This window comes from Mus pahari, chromosome 8, assembly GCF_900095145.1.
Source record: "Mus pahari chromosome 8, PAHARI_EIJ_v1.1, whole genome shotgun sequence".
Taxonomy (NCBI): Eukaryota; Metazoa; Chordata; class Mammalia; order Rodentia; family Muridae; genus Mus; species Mus pahari.
The window spans coordinates 48635336-48651191 of record NC_034597.1 but is presented as its reverse complement, the minus strand read 5'-3'; the positions used below and the strand labels follow the sequence as shown (position 1 = coordinate 48651191).

The 15856-nt window shown below is 45.7% G+C and overlaps 1 protein-coding gene across 3 annotated transcripts in view; it reads left to right on the top strand.

The window, feature by feature from the left end:
• Positions 1-13778, top strand: part of Eef1akmt1 (EEF1A lysine methyltransferase 1) — a 26016-nt gene extending 12238 nt beyond the window's left edge. For 2 of the 3 annotated variants that reach the window (XM_029541755.1, XM_029541756.1), the window contains exons 3-5: positions 7010-7092; positions 12743-13023; positions 13494-13768. In XM_029541755.1, coding sequence (XP_029397615.1) covers positions 7010-7092; positions 12743-13023; positions 13494-13630 — 501 coding nt within the window. In that variant the 3' untranslated portion in view covers positions 13631-13768. Of the gene's footprint in view, positions 1-7009; positions 7093-12742; positions 13024-13493 lie in introns of all 3 variants that reach the window. The other variant, XM_021203949.2, reaches the window with a different exon arrangement.
• Positions 13779-15856: the final 2078 nt, after the last annotated feature.

The window sequence follows — 15856 nt, the reverse complement described above, 5'->3', positions numbered from 1 at the left end:
CGGGCGCACTCCCCTCCTCGGGTGAGGAAAGGCGCTGGATGCCAGGCGGACACCCCTCCTCGGTCGGGGAGGCAAGGTGTTGGGCGCTGGATCAGCCTGCGGACAGCCGCCAGGCGAACACCCCTCCTGGGCAGGAGAGGCGCAGGACCAATTTCTACTTTTATACATTTGTATTTTGCAGACATGTAAAAAGTAGGTGTGGGGCAGGCAACGGTACTTGCCTGTAATCCTATCACCCAGGAAGCAGAGGGAGGAGCAACTGATAGCCTCAGGCCCACTGCAGCCACATAATAGGTTTAGGGACATAAAAATTATTTTTTTTTTGTCTCAAATTAAAATAAGGTAGAAATTTACAAAATAAAACTATTACAGGAAACCCCTAACCTAAGTATTTTGAACTATCAGCCGAGTAGCAAGGTCGCGCATTTGTCTGCTGACTGAGGTAACAGGCCCATCCTTCCCTGTCACTTGGTAAGTGGAGGGAGACTTTTTGTCTTGTTTGTTTGTTTCAGGATTTGCATTTGGGCCCAGCTGAGGTCCTTTAAAGTGTATACAGTTTTCTGATCACTCGTAAGCCCCACTTAAAACTACGGTATAGGGCTGGAGAGATGGCTCAGTGGTTAAGAGCAATGACTGCTCTTCCTGAGGTCCTGAGTTCAATTCCCAGCAACCACATGGTGGCTCACAGCCATCTGTAATGAGATCTGATGCCCTCTTCTGGGGTGCCTGAAGACAACTACAGTGTATTTACATATAATAAATAAATAAATAAGTTAAAAAAAAAAAAAAAACCTACGGCATAAAAACATCCCTCTTCTGTCCGCCACGTGTTCCATCTAACCGAAGCACTTTCTCATGACCTCCTTCCTTGTATATTTTTAATTTTTTGTTCAAGGATAGCCTTGAACTCCTGATCTCCTGCCTCTCCCGGCAAGTGTTCTGGGGTCACAGTGTGGGCCATGTCACCTGACTTAGCTTTGCTTTTCACCTTTTAGCTTGATCTACAGATAAGTAGCTTGTGTTTGAAGTATTATTCCTTAGGTGGTCTGTCTTTTTCTTCAGCCTAATCTTTAGATAATTATGCAATTCTTTTCTGACTCTAAAAGTAATATATGGCTGTTGCAGAAAATATATAAAGCATTTACAAAAGCTAGTTTATTCCCACTACTTACTTATCTAATTTGGAGGGCTTTAGTTTGTTGATAAAAAGTGAGGAAATATCCCAAGAGGGATTTTTTTTTTTTTTTTTTTTTTGGTCCCAGCACTGGGGAGGCTGAGACTCGAGGTCAGCACTGCTGCTCCGCACTGTTCCAGCACAGGGAGCTGAGTGCTTCCATCAACGTCATCTGTCTCTCAGTTTTGGTTTTGGTCTCTGTGTTGCATTCTTGGGGGCTTTCTGCGTTATGATTCATTTTATGTCTTTTCCTGTGAAAATGTTTAGGAAAAGTCTTAAACTTACTTAAGCTTCTCTGGCCCTATTTGGAAGTCTTCCATATGCCCTGGGAATGGTTAAGCAGGGATAAGCACTAATACTGGCTGGGAATCCCTAAATGAACTCTCCCACCCCCTACCCCCGGAGCCATTTCACACAGTATAATTGGTGCAGGGTCAATGGAGACAATTGACAAACTGACTAGCCAGGAGAAAAGGTTACAGGTTCAAGGCCTCTCTTTACAATAGGCTGAGAGCTCTCTGAAAATGTAGTTTAAAGATAGCTGGCTATACAGGATATGACCATGGAGGAATAGAACTCCATAAATGAGATAGATTAAAATAATCTTTCCCTTCTTTATAGAGCAGGTGATGAAGCAATATGGTATAAGGAGTTAGGTGTTAGTGTTTGCTATTCATAAAAAGACTGGTTCATAAACATTTTCTGTTTGTCTGGAACACTTTAAAACTGCAAATACTGCCAGCCTGAAAGCAGGCTGTCATACAATAAATGTGTGTGCTTTGACAAAAACATTCTTTAAAGTCTTTGAATTGGAGTTAGAGGGCTAATAATAAAAATAAAATCTGTTGTTTTTGTGTTTTCTAATTGTGACTGAACTTGTAAACCTGGACATGTAATGAAAAATGAAACACATGTCCAGAGACAAATGATATAATTTGTACTATTTGGATAATCATTAGTCTGTCTTAGTCCTGCAGAACCTGTATAAAAAAGCAAACTGATTGCTAGTCAGTCAGAGCTGCAGGATTCCACAGGCCTGACTTATCCTTCCCTAGACGATACCTGCCTGCCTGCCTTCCTTCCTTCCTTCCTTCCTTCCTTCCTTTCTTTCTTTTATGAGACAGGGTTTCTCTGTGTAGCCCTGGCTATCCTGGAACTCACTCTGTAGACCAGGCTGGGCTCACACTCAAAAATCCGCCTACCTCTGCCTCCCAAGTGCTGGGATTAAAGGCATGAGCCACCACACCCGGCAATGATTCCTTATCTCCTCTCAAGGACTACCCTGTCAAAAGGGCCAGAGCTGTCCCCCAGCAAGGCTGGCCTGAATTATACCATGAGACACCCCCCCCCATCTCAAAAACAAAAATAACCAAGGATTGGGACTATAGCTTGTTGGTAAACCACATATTCCATACATGTATTCCTATGTTCCATACCTAGCAGTGCACACACATGCACATACACACACAGAAACATAAGAAAATTCTGGATATGGGTAGTAAAGAAAATCCAGGAGGAGAGTTTATTAGTAAAGTACTTACCATGCAGGCACGAAGACATGAGTTCAAATTCAGCACTCATGTAAACAGCTGGAATCAGTGATGTGCACCTGTGAGCCCAGCAGTGGGGAGGTAGAGACAGGAGGATCCCTACAGCCCAACCACTGGTGAGCTTCAGGGTTAGGGAGAGATTTGTCAGAAAGATAATAGCAAAGCGAGAGGTGACTGAAGGAGGTCGCAGTGTTACACAGTCCCAGGCCACACACAGAAGATCCTCAGACCTTCCTGAGGAAGAGCAGGTCTTCCTAGAACCTGTGGATCAGAGCCACATCGCCCCCTCTCACTAACTTGGTTGGAAACTAGAACTCTCGAGCTGGACACAGTGGCACATGTCTGTCACCCAGCACACGGGAGGGTGAAGGCAGAAGGGTCAGGGGCTTACGGTTATCCTCAGCAGCACAGCAATTCTGAGGCCAGTCACATCACTGCCACCCAACCCATAAAAGAAACTGGAATTGCAGGCTGTGATGGAGAGGCTGGAGCAGGTGGAGCGTTGAGTTCCAGGCCAGCCGGGGCTCTATCTCAAAGGAAAAGATAATAAATAGGTAAAGGAAGGAAGAAATTATAAATCTAAACTGCTGCAAATATTTTGATAAAAATTGTATTCCGCTAAGGTGTCAGTCAAGTGTGAGAACAGAGATGCATTTTAGACTTGGAGCACTTCCAACAGAAAGCTCAGCTCTAGCAAGTAAATGAAGGAAGGTGGGTCTGAGCTCTGCAAGGAAGACATGAACCAAGGAAGGTCAGTGTGAGCTCTACGGAGGAGGCTTTCTGACACCCAGAGCAGGAGACGGTCCCCAAACAACTGTGACACCAAGTCCCAGGGAGGGGCCTTCTGAAACCTGCACAGCAGAGGTCCCAGTATCTCGAGGAGAGAGAGCACTCCAGGGAGTGAGGTAGAATGATGGAGGACTCCGCAGGAAGAGAGTTCTATTCAAAGGTCCATAGAGGGCTAAGACTGACGGTCAGGACAAAGGACTGCACTCCCAGCTCGAAGCTCATTGGTGGAGTTCTTGCTTAGCATCCTTGAAGCCAGACTCATCCTTAGTACTGTACAAGAGGGGCCTGATGGCTCACACCTGTGATCCCAGTGTGTGTGTGTGCGGGGGGGGGGGGAGCAGGAGAACCAGAAGTTTCAAGCCACACAAAGCGAGTGTGGGATATGTAAGACTGACTGTAATAAAGACAGGGTGGGAGGGAGGGGGCAATCGTGTATGTATATTAACTAGGAAAAACCAGTAAAATCACACTGGAAAAAAAAAAACATACTCTTAGTATATTATGTGGCTCAACACTGCTGGTTCCAGTTATCCAAAATGTGGACTCCAACTACCTCAGCAGATGAAGGGAGAGGATTGTGTGAGAGAGCAAAGTGCATGCTATAGGAACAGATCGATTAGAGACTGATCCTAAGCATATCGATAGAGCTGTGGGGCAAAAGGGTGAAAGAAACCAAGAATTGAAGATGATATTTTCTGAGGAATGAGGCCCAAAGCAAGGAGATATGGGGTAAGAGGGTTAATTTTCATTGTAAATCTAGTAGTTTGAGGGGAGAGGTGCTTTGCTTATAAAGCTGTGTGCCTTTAGTACAGAAATAGGGCTTTGGTTTGCCACTTTGGAGGAGGATTAAAAGGATCAAATGTTCTTGAGTAGGGGAAGGAGAGAAAGAAAAAAGAAAAGAAAATGATATTCTTCTGGAATGTCATGGAAAACCAGACCATGGGCCACTGATAGTACGGGTCGAGGAAGGGTCTTTTGCAGCCTCCCTGCAGGCAGCTCTTGTGACTTGGCCGCCCTCTGCCTCTGTGATGCGGTGGGGTCAGGCCCCATAATGTCCCCTGCCCAGGCGCATTCCCCCGGCTGTCCATGGCAAATCCATGTAGATACAGACATGAATTCATGCATTTGTGGAAGTGCATATGCACGCTCTGCCTTTGGAAACATTGTGAAGCTCGTCTTTACAGGAAAATAATCAGCCAAGGCTATGCAAACCAAATGGGAAACACATAAGCATCCTGGTTCTCTTAGTCAGAAAATGTTGCTGATTTAAAGAATTCTGTGTCCTTCTGGCCTCCAAGAGCGTGCGCGCGCACACACACACACACACACACACACACACACACACACAAAAATAAAACTCCAAAAAGAGTATAAGCACATAACAACCAAGGATAGGGCAATAGTAAACAAAGGTGAGTATTCTAAGGTAGGAGTGCTGGCTGCTGTGACTCTGTGATGACAGGATGCAAGGACGTCGGTGCAGATGCTGGGGTCGAGGCCCAGGAGACAGCCCAGAGCATAAAGATACTTACCAGGAAAAAAAACCATTCCGAGTGACAGCCGGTATTGGGTCCTGCACTGCCCTTAACAAATTTCAGTCCTCACTGCCTGCACACAGAACTAAAGTCTACAGGGATTAAAACATTAAACATAACAATTATAGTAAATATTAAGAAGACACAGTGGTTATGATCTAGGGTAAGGAGACAAATGATGGGTAAAATTGATGACAGAAAATTAGCTTATAAAGTTAGGAGACGAGGAGTGTGTGAATGTGAGACCGGATTAGCTTCCACATGTACTCACCAGCCAAAACCATTCGTTTTATTTTCTGTGTATGAGAATTTTCCTGCATGTATGTAGTATGTATGTGTATATATGTGCCATGTGCATGCTTGGTGCCCAAGAAGGTCAGGAGAGGGTGTTGGATGCCCCAGAACTGAAGTTGTAGATGGTAGAGACCCACCATGTGGATGCTGGAAAGGAACCCGGGTATCTGCAAGGGCAACAAGTGGTCTGAACTCGAGTCCTCTCTAGCCCATCAGTGCACTTCATCACCTCAGGAGGACACCTACCTCTCTCCTCTTTTGTTATCAGGGCCCTCATTCTACGATCCTCCCATTGCCTGGCAACCTAACAGACTTTCTCTTCTTGTCTGTGACCTCTTCTGAGTATCTCACAGCAATGGAATCACATGACATGTAGGGTTTTGGTCTGACTTTTTTCCTCAGTGTTTCCAAGGCTTGTCTGCAATGTAGCAGGCCAGTACCTTGGTCTTTCTGGATGGACCACAGTACACTGTGGGTACACACTGAATCTTTGTCACCTGTTGAATGGATCACAGCCTACTGTGTGGGTGCACACTGCCTCTTTAGCACAGCCCACTGTGTCGGTGCATACTGCACCTTTAGCACAACCCACTGTGTCGGTGCACACTGCATCTTTGTAACTGGTTCTTCACATGGTAGGCTTTTGGCTTGTTTGTATCCTTGACAGATTTTCAGTACTTTAAAAAAATAATCTTCTAGGACCTGGAGTCCCATATATGCCAGGCAAACACTGACCTCTGTCCCTATGTATGTATGTATGTATGTATATATATATATATATATATATATATATATATATATATATATGCCAGATTTTTAAATCAAAGTCTGTTTGCATGACAGCTAGGTCTTGCTGGGGGAAAGAGGTGGAGAAATGGGCTGACCACAGAGGAAAACCAAACTGCTTTTTTTCACCATCCTTCACTTATAAATACATAAATAAGGACCTCCAAAACTTTAAGGAAAGTCACCAGTCAGGATAAACTAAAACATCAAAACTAGGGGCTGGAGAGACTGCTCAGTGATTAAGAGCACTGAGGCTCTTCCTGAGGTCCTGAGTTCAACTCTAGCAACTACAGGGTGTCTCACAACCATCTATAATGTTATCCAATAACCTCTTCTAGTATGTCTGAAGAGAGCAACAGTGTTCTCATATACATAAAAATAAATAACTCTTTAAAACAAAACCAGTAAACCCAGCAAAACTAAAGCAAGTCACAACCTTAAGGAACAATGACAGTTAACTTGGGAAACATGGAGGAGGTGAAGACAGAGGAAGCCTTGGAAGCCACCAACCAGCCACAGCTGTCTTCAGCATGCTCTGCTCCCATCCCCACCCCTGCTCCCCCCCTGCCCCTCCCTCTCCCCACCCCCTGCCCCCTGCCTGGATCTATTTGGTGGTAGTTCACTCTAGAAGCTGAATTCGGTTCAGGCTGGGTATGCTCTGCCATCAGGGAATCCTTGGCTGGTTTTAGCTCCATGATATCAGCAGCCCTCGCTACTCAGTGTGTAGATTCTGTTGGTGTACTGTGGAACTGTACTGATCTTAAATAACTTAGAAGAAACATGAACTGATGACAAGTTAAATATCTGTATGGTATTTAGGAGGTGTGAGTTGAAAGAAGTGTATGTGAATTCTGAGATGGTGTCACCTGTCCCTGTTACAGCAGTTGAGCCAGTTCTGGTACAGTCAGGACACTGCTTTGCGACTTGCACGGGAAGCGATCGATGCTGCTGGAGAAGGCGGCAGGTGAGATTCAGATTTTATTTCTTTTTCTCTTCTCGTTTGAGGAACCCATGGAAACAGTCATGTCACTTAGGAGGCACAGGTATATAAATGAATTATTTTGAATGCCCTTCCTGAAGTATAATATGTAAATGTCATGCGGTTTGCCACTCGTGGCTCACTAAGAACTACTCCATGGCTAGGCAGTGGTGAAGGAGAGGATCTGTGTGAGTTCGAGGCCAGCCTGGTCTACAAAGCGAGTTCCAAAACAGCCAGGGCTACACAGAGAAACCCTGTCTCAAAAAAAAAAAAAAAAACAAAACAAAACAGAAAAACAGATGCTCCAGTACTAAGTATAAGGAAATATTCATGTAGCTTCTCTCTGACAGCATCCCCCCCCCCAAACACACACACACACACACACACTCACACACACACCCTTCTCTCTGAGACAGGGACTCATATAGCTCAGGCTACCTTTATAGGCTTTAGAGCAAACTACATCCTCAACTTCTTAAGGGGAAAAAAATATTCCTAGGGCCACCCTCTAACTTTGCTTCAACTCTTCCTGAGGACTTTCCTGGCTAGCATGCTGGGATCTTCCCAGCACTTACGTTCTGGGTTACACATTTCCTCTGCTCCAGTCCCTGATTTACAGCCTCATCTATGTGGGTCACACCCATGGCTTCCACAGAAGAGGTGTACAGAAGTGAACTTATCACAAAATGTTTTTGATTCCTCTTTCTCTGAACCATAATAGTTTTACTGACTGTCTAATTCTAGCTTTTGAAAATGTTTTTTAAATTGTTACTGTTAAGAAACCCATCATTCAAGCTGGCATTTGAGGAGGCGGAGGCAGGCAGATCTCAATACCAGCCTGGTCTACAGTGACTATTTCAGAGCTATACAGAGAAACCCTGTCTCAAAACAACAACAATAAAACCAAACAACCAAAAACAAAACTCCTCATTCAAAAAGAAAAAAGAAGAAATCCAGCATCATTTTGAGTGTTTGTAGACAATGTGCTTCCTCCATCCCCATCCTTGGCTTGTGTAGAAGTTTCCCTGATTCCTGGTTCTCCAGGTCTTGATGTCAACTTTCCTCTATAGCACTGACCCTGAGGACCCCCAAAGTAGTTCTTTCATTCTTGTTTTATTTGAGGATATCTTAAATTATTTCTCTGATTTCTCCCATCACTGCTGTGTGTGTGTGTGTGTATGTCCACGCGTGCGCATCTGTTTGCTTTCTATTCCTCATCCTGGAACTTCTGTTGCTTGAGGATGGGACATGATCCTGTCGTCCTCCCCACTGTCCTCAGGAACCTGCTTCCTCCAGCTATACCCCTCTACTAAAGTACCCACTTTTCCCTCTGAATACCACCCTAACTGGATACTAACTCTTAGCTCCTGAGCAGGGCCTCCCTCCCACGCACCTTCTCAGTTGACGCTCGAGTGATTTTTCCCGATTATTTGATATTGGATATCTATTGGATATTAGATGTTCTCCTGGCACGTTTGCTGAGCCCTGCCTCTTCCTTCATACCTAAGGGTGGGTGGGACCCTTGGTATGCCTAAGGGTGAACCTCATCTGTTCATTCTGTTTGGCCTGGGGAATAATTTCAGGATGTACCAGTGAGTTGCCGTCGCAGTCCCTCTTTCTGCTGTGGCTTCCGTAGTGAGGGGATTGGGATGAGCTATTTCCCAGAAAGCTTCCGAGTCTGTCCAGTGTGCTCGCTGGAGGTCCAGGCAGGATTCCCCTAATTCCTGCCTGAGGTTACACACATCTGGTGCTGGTGTTCTGGACCCTTCTAACTTCTCCCTGCTGTGGAGCTGGGATCGGAGCCCAGAGCCTTGCTTAGCTGCATGCTCTTCCACCAGCTACATCTAGCCCTCTCCTAATCCCCATAGGATACTACTCTATCCTCTATCGTCTTGTGCTGGGCACTTCCCTCCCAGCATCCACCATGCTGCAGAGCATGCCTCCAGGTCTCTCCAGTTACTTCAGGACATGGGGATATGAAAGAGAATCCTGTTTCTTAAATAGGTCTTTCAACAACTTCTGTTTTTAGCCCCACCTTCACTCCCAGGTCTTGAGTTTCCTGAGTCTGTATTACCCTGAGCCCCTTGGGGATGCTTCGATGTAAGCCAGGGACTGCCCAGCTCCCCTGGCTGCCAATGCCAGGCCAACTGAGTCAACTGTCTGTTCTTTAGCTTCCTGAGTACAGTGCTTAGCTCCTGTCTGCTCTCAGCTCTTCACCCCCTCGTCTGTTCCCTTTGCGCTCAGAAATGTGTGCCCAAACAACAAAACACAATGAAATTTTACTTGTTTGCAAAACAGACTTGGATGAGGGAATACATCCAAATGAGTGTGTTCCCTGCATCTCCTTAGCAAGTCTTGATTTTCTGTCTTTTGATTTTTCTGTTGCTGCAGTTTGTTTTTTCTTAGCTTCTTGGCTTTCAGCTGCTGATAAGTACTTGAGATATTGGCTCAGTCGGGAGGTTTGGTCATGGGGAGTTGGCCTTGGGAAACAGCACCTATGGCAGAGGTGCTGACCACATGCTGACCCAGCTTCCTCTCACAGCTCCTTCTAATGGCCAGAGACCAAGGGCTTATATCTATAAGACATTTAAGGTTAAAGTGAGAACACTGGGAACAATATTTCCTTAGATACATTGGATCTTCCCATTAATTATTAGCTTTACCATCACATATTAATTGGATGCAACTTTTTTCTTTTTTAAAGAGAGTTTCATCTTCTTTCCTCCATACCCTAAGTGCTTGGATTTTAGGTGTGTATTACCAAACCTGACACCTTTTTTTCCTGAAAGGTGAGTGTTTGTAGGAGCCATGGTACTGCAAAGGCAGCGTGTGGTGGACTGCTCCTGTGTGCCTCCCAGCACCCCTGCTGTGGTCACACCTCAGCACCCCTGCCGTGGTCACACCTCAGCACCACTGCTGTGGTCACACCTCAGCCTCCTTGCTGTGGTCATACCTCTGTGAGTTCAAAGCCAGTCTGGTCTGCCCTGCACAGGTTTTGAGCATGCTGTCTCCAGTACTGTGAATTTTCGTCTAACTGCCCTGTGTAAGACACTGCTTGTAGTCGTACACCACCCACAGCTCTTACCGTCTTCCAGCCTCCCTGAGCACTGGGAGGAGAGAGGATGGTACAGATCTCTCAGTTAGGGCTTATTCTCTGCATAGTAAAGTTGCTACTGGGGCAGAGAGGCGCCAGGCACCTGGGTAGTCACCCTGGCCAAGGAAGTGTTTGCACGCAGGAGAGTTCTATGGCCTGCAAACCTCCACTCATTTTCATGAGGAGCAGCAGTCTCTCCTGCCTCAAGGCTCCTTCCGCCTTTTTGCCCAGTGCAAAGGCATTGTACAAGGGGGCTCGTGTCCTCCCCAGGCACAGGAGGGTTCACTGTCTGCCGCATGTCAGGTTGGAGAGACAGGTAGGAGTTAAGAGTGTTAGCTGCACTTGGCAGAGACCCTGCATGGTTGTAGGCACTGACATGGTAGCTCACAACCATCTATAACTCCAGTTGGAGAGGAGCCAATGCCTTCTCTGGCCTCCGTGGGCACCTGGTGTGCATGTGGTACACAGAAAACACTCACAGTAAAAATATTGCACATCCTTAAAAAGGAGCAAGAGACACATCTCATTTTAGAAGCTTAAGTTTAAAATTAACTCCTTTTCAAGACATACTTGTTTCTGTCTATACTGTTTATGATGTATATATACTTGTTTCTGTCTGTACTGTTTATATATGATGTGTGTATACTTGTTTCTGTCTACACTGTTTATATATGATGTGTGTATACTTGTNTCTGTCTNNACTGTTTATATGTGATGTGTGTATACTTCTTTTTGTGTGAGGGTACAAGCATACCACAGCACACAGGAGGAGGCCAGGGGACAGCCTTTTGTGTCCATCTCATCTTCTACTTTACATGGGTTCCAGGCGTGCAAAATGAGGTCATCGGGCTTTCCCTGCAAAGCTTTACCTGTGGAGCCATGTCTCTGGCCCTTAAGTCTTTATAAATTGGTAATAAATGCATATAACACAAATCTAGAAGTTACAAAAGGGTCAGAGAGAAGAGGCTAGAAAGTCTAGACTGTCTTCCTTGTAGTCTCCAGGACTTCTAGACGTCACCTACAGCTCTACACCCAAGAAAGCAGGGGAGGAGCAGGCAGGGAACCAGAAGCTCAGTGTCGCCACTGCCAAGTAGTGAGTTTGAGACTAACCTGGAACCCATGAGACCCCATCTCAAACACACACAGCTTAGACTGGCTAGGATTCACCCTGAAATAACAGTGTATTCAGGGTTAGGGTTAGCCGTGTCTAACTTTAGTGTAATGTGTCCTTGATACTTTTTATATTTTTTTCCATAAACATATGTATAGTCTTTTAGCCTCAAAATTGTGAGTTGCAGGAAGCTTCTTGTTTGGCTTGGTTTGGTTTGGTTTTGGTTTTGTGAGACAGGGTTTCTCTGTGTAACAGAGCCCTTGGCTGTCCTGGAACCTTCTCTGTAGACCAGGCTGACCTCAAACTCACTGGGGTTCTCCAGCCTCTGCCTCCAAGTGCTGGGATTAAAGGTGTGTGCTACTGTGCCTGGCTGGAGTTAGACATTTTAAATACCAGGTCCCTCAGAAGTGACACCTGTAAACTTTTCTTCAAACACTGCTAACATTTGCTTACTTCCTTTAAGAAAATGTGAGCTAAAAAGAGAAAAAAAAGTAAAAAGAAAAGAAAATGTGAGCTTACTTTGTTCAAGGAAATTTTGGTCTTTATATTAGCAGGAATGACATCTTGAGAGTTTCTCTCTAAGAGGTAGAGCTGATGAATTTATAAGTCCCACACTTAATATTCAGAGTGGTTTTGATTTTTGTTTTATGGGTTGTTGTTTTTTAAGACCTAAGGAACTAAGGTCAGAAATGTCAGCTGTCAGTGTTAAACTGAATTCTGTTACTAGTGGTTTTTTACATATAGCCTGGATTTCTAGTGTTTCCATTCTTATGTCCAGTGTATTTGTTGATCTCACCAAGAAAACTTGAAGTTTGAGCATCTGTAATAAATGCTGTTTACAAACACTGACATTTGGAAGAGAACTTGAGATCTTTGGTGTAATTTCATCTAACATGGAAAATGGGCACTTGATTACTTGATTCCCTAGTAATCATGTGAACGGACAGAAATGGCCTGCAAAGTGAACAGGGCAGCCTTCCCAAAACCTCATACACTGGAAACCCTGCAGCTTAGGGTGGCGAGCCTTCAGGGGAGGTACTGGGTCCTTATGTATAGTGTCTTCAAAAGAGACCAACCTTAAGCCATCATGGCGTCTGCCTTTTAGGGAATAAGCATATTACATGTTAGCTGTTTTAGAAAAGGTTCAGATGCAAAAGTCACAACTACATACAGGAAAATATGTCACAGAAGTTGCATGGATGCAGGTATATTATATGGTGGTACAGCTCGTCTACAGCAGAGTGTATGTAAATTTCTTGTATGTGAAGATATGGTTGACATGGGGTACAGAATCTTAAGTTTTAAGGGGAACCGAATTAAAATAGCTTTTTTCTAGAATTAGAAAATACAAACAATCCATTCCTGAGCCCAAACTTTTTGGAAGTTTTTATTTACACCATTCCTGAACTTATGTTATCCACTTGCTTCAGAATCGCGTGTGTGAGCGCGCCCAGTGTGTACCAGAAGCTCCGGGAGCTCTGTAGGGAGGACATCTCTGTATACATCTTTGAATACGACAGAAGATTCGCCATATATGGGGATGAATTTATCTTCTATGACTACAATCATCCACTGGAGTTGCCTGAGGGGATCGCTGCACGTAGCTTTGACCTTGTGGTTGCAGACCCTCCTTACCTGTCAGAGGAATGTCTCAGGAAGACATCCGAAACGATCCAGTTCCTGACTCGGGGCAAGATTCTGTTGTGCACAGGTAGGTGCCACCTTCACATCCTGTCAGGTGCTGGGTTTACAAGTTCCCAGAGATCTTGGAACTGGATCCTAATTCTGCCATTTACTACATGACCTTAACCAAGTTATATGACCTCTCTATGCCCCAGAGGGCCATTGTGAATTGAGTGATGTAGCGACATGAAGTGTTTAACATGGTCTGACCTGTGCACATGTGGATACATGTTAGATATTCCTTTTGTCTAGCCATCACCGTTATGGACACATACATGCACATGGAACATCTGTGCACCCCACAACACACGCATACCCACCATGGAAAGAAGCGGGGAAAGTTCACACTTTGCAAACATGTTAGAGGAAATAAAGAGGAATATAAAGACTGTACCCCAGTTACTCCAGAGGTTTCATCTAGGGCCCGCCCACTCACAGCTCAGATCAGCCGTGCTTAGGGTCCCTTCTGATTCCTAGCTCACTTGGTCTGTTCTTTAGGAGCCATCATGGAAGAGCAGGCAGCTCAGCTCCTGGGTGTGAAGATGTGCAAGTTTATTCCAGAACATTCCCGAAACTTGGCCAATGAGTTCCGCTGTTACACAAACTATGACTCTGGGCTGGACTGTGAAGTCTAAATTCACATGGCAACAATTCCATAGAGGACTCCACATGCATTTCGCAGTTCTCGTCCTGTGGAAACATCGTGACCTCCCCCTCTCTCTGCCCTGGCTGGGACTCCCCTGGCTTATTTTTCAAAATAAAATAAAACTTCTCTGATGCTGATTCTGTCATGAGGTTGAGATTCTTAACCAACCCAGGCCTGTGGACTCAGCGTGAAGAAAAATGTTGTTCAGCGTGTGAGAACAGAATGGCAGGCTTCTGCTGCCCAGTGGGCTGAGAGCTCTGGTGGCTAGGCTCTGGCTGCTTCTTGGAGACCTGACCTACCTCCATGGAGCAGGTTGGTCCACGGCCAGCATTCCGTCCGACTCCTCCTGCGTCCCGCCTCCCCTTTGGCTCCGAGGGCTCTGGTGAATATAGCACTAGTACCCCAGCATGCCATACCTCACTCCAGACCAGAAAGGGATGGCAATGTCAAGCCAAACATTGTAACCAAGCAACAGAGCTGGGTGTGCTGGAGCCTGGCTGTCACAGCTATTTACATCCTTCCCTGCTCCAGGAGAATACACAGGAGCCAAGGGACAACTGTGCAACCCCAGCACTAGGGAGGTTGAGGCAGGAGGATTGTTAAGTTTGAGCACAGCCTGGGTCACATAGCGAGAATCTCCACACAAAAGCAGGGATGTGTAGGATTTGGAGAGCTCATGAGGGATGTCGCACCAGGTGGACATGCCCACACTCTATGTTCCCACCACAGAATGGAGAACGACATAGCAGTGCTGGGGTCAGCATGGGCATGGGGAAGAGGGCTAAGTGTGGCTACAAAGGGGCCTTCTCTGTAGTACTGGGATTGTCTGTCCGTCCTGTGGTAGAAGTTTTACAAATCCTGTGATCACATTACACGGTGCACGTGAATCTGGCTGATTCCAAGTGGCATCCAAGGACAAAGTCAGTGACATCGCACTACAGTTACCCAACATACCACTTTCAAGGCTTTAGGTCTCAGGCTCTCCCTCCATATGTCAAGAAGTGAGCTCTGGCTGGACAACGGAAGGATTTCTGGGGCTTAGGTAAAAGCCAGCTTTCCTCAGAAACTTGGGAAACCCGCTTTTTGTCCCCAAAAGGAGCCCCTGCCCCCAGCCACTCATCCTCTGTATAATCACGTGGTCTGTCCACCCTGAGTTCTTGCTGTCTCAGTACTTCCTGTCTCTACTCTCTCGCTGTCTGCCTATGCTCCCCGTCTTACTAACTCCATTACTCTCTCCTATTTCCCCAGCCCGAGCCATGTCCCATCTGCTTTCCTCTGCTCTTGACTTCTCCAGGTGCCCCCTTGATATATCCTCTTTCTAACCCACAGTAACAATGTTTCCCCTAATGGAGCAGCCATGTTGCCAGTTTCTGTACTTGGTTCCTTCACAGGAAACGAGTTAAGGGTACACAAGATCATGGGCTGGAGAGATGGCTCAGTGGTTAAGAGCATTGACTGCTCTTCCAGAGGTCCTGAGTTCAATTCCCAGCACATGGTAGCTCACAACCATCTGCAACAGGATCTGATTCACTCTTCTGGTGTGTGTCTGAAGATAGCAACAGTGTACTCATAAATTAAATAAATAAATCTTTTTTAAGGGGGGGGGTGTCTCAAAAAAAGATCACTCTGGTGGCTTGGTAACTTTTGAGACCTACCATCATGTCAAAATTGAAGAAAAAGTATCTCACCGTTTCAGAAAAGGATGTCTTTCTTTGACCAAAAGAATGTCAGATGACCAGCACTTGTCACATATCCCCCATTCCCACAGTGACCAGCTTCTCCACTGGATTCTTCTTTTTCCAGGCAGAAGCTGCTCTAGCATCTAGTCCTTGGGCAGCGCCACAACTGACCTGTGGGGGAGGGGAAGTGTTCCCCGGTGTTGGACCCCTGCACTGGCTAGTTTTATGTCTGTAAAGTTTCAGGAATCAAACACTGATCGTTAGTTATAAGAGGAACCCACGTGAGCACTGAAGCGAACTCAGAAAGGAGGTCAGTGGGGAGGAGCCGTGGCAGGGGCTCATTATGCATATTCTAATTCAGCATGTTATATAAGTGATAGTCATCAGAGGAGGAGGCTTCAACTGAGAAAACGTCTGTAGGCAAGCCTGTGGGCATTTACTTCATTAGTGGTTGATGGGGGAGGGCTTAGTTCATTACAGATCTTGCCATCCCTGGGCTGGTGGTCCTGGGTTCTGTAAGAAAGCAAACTGAGCAA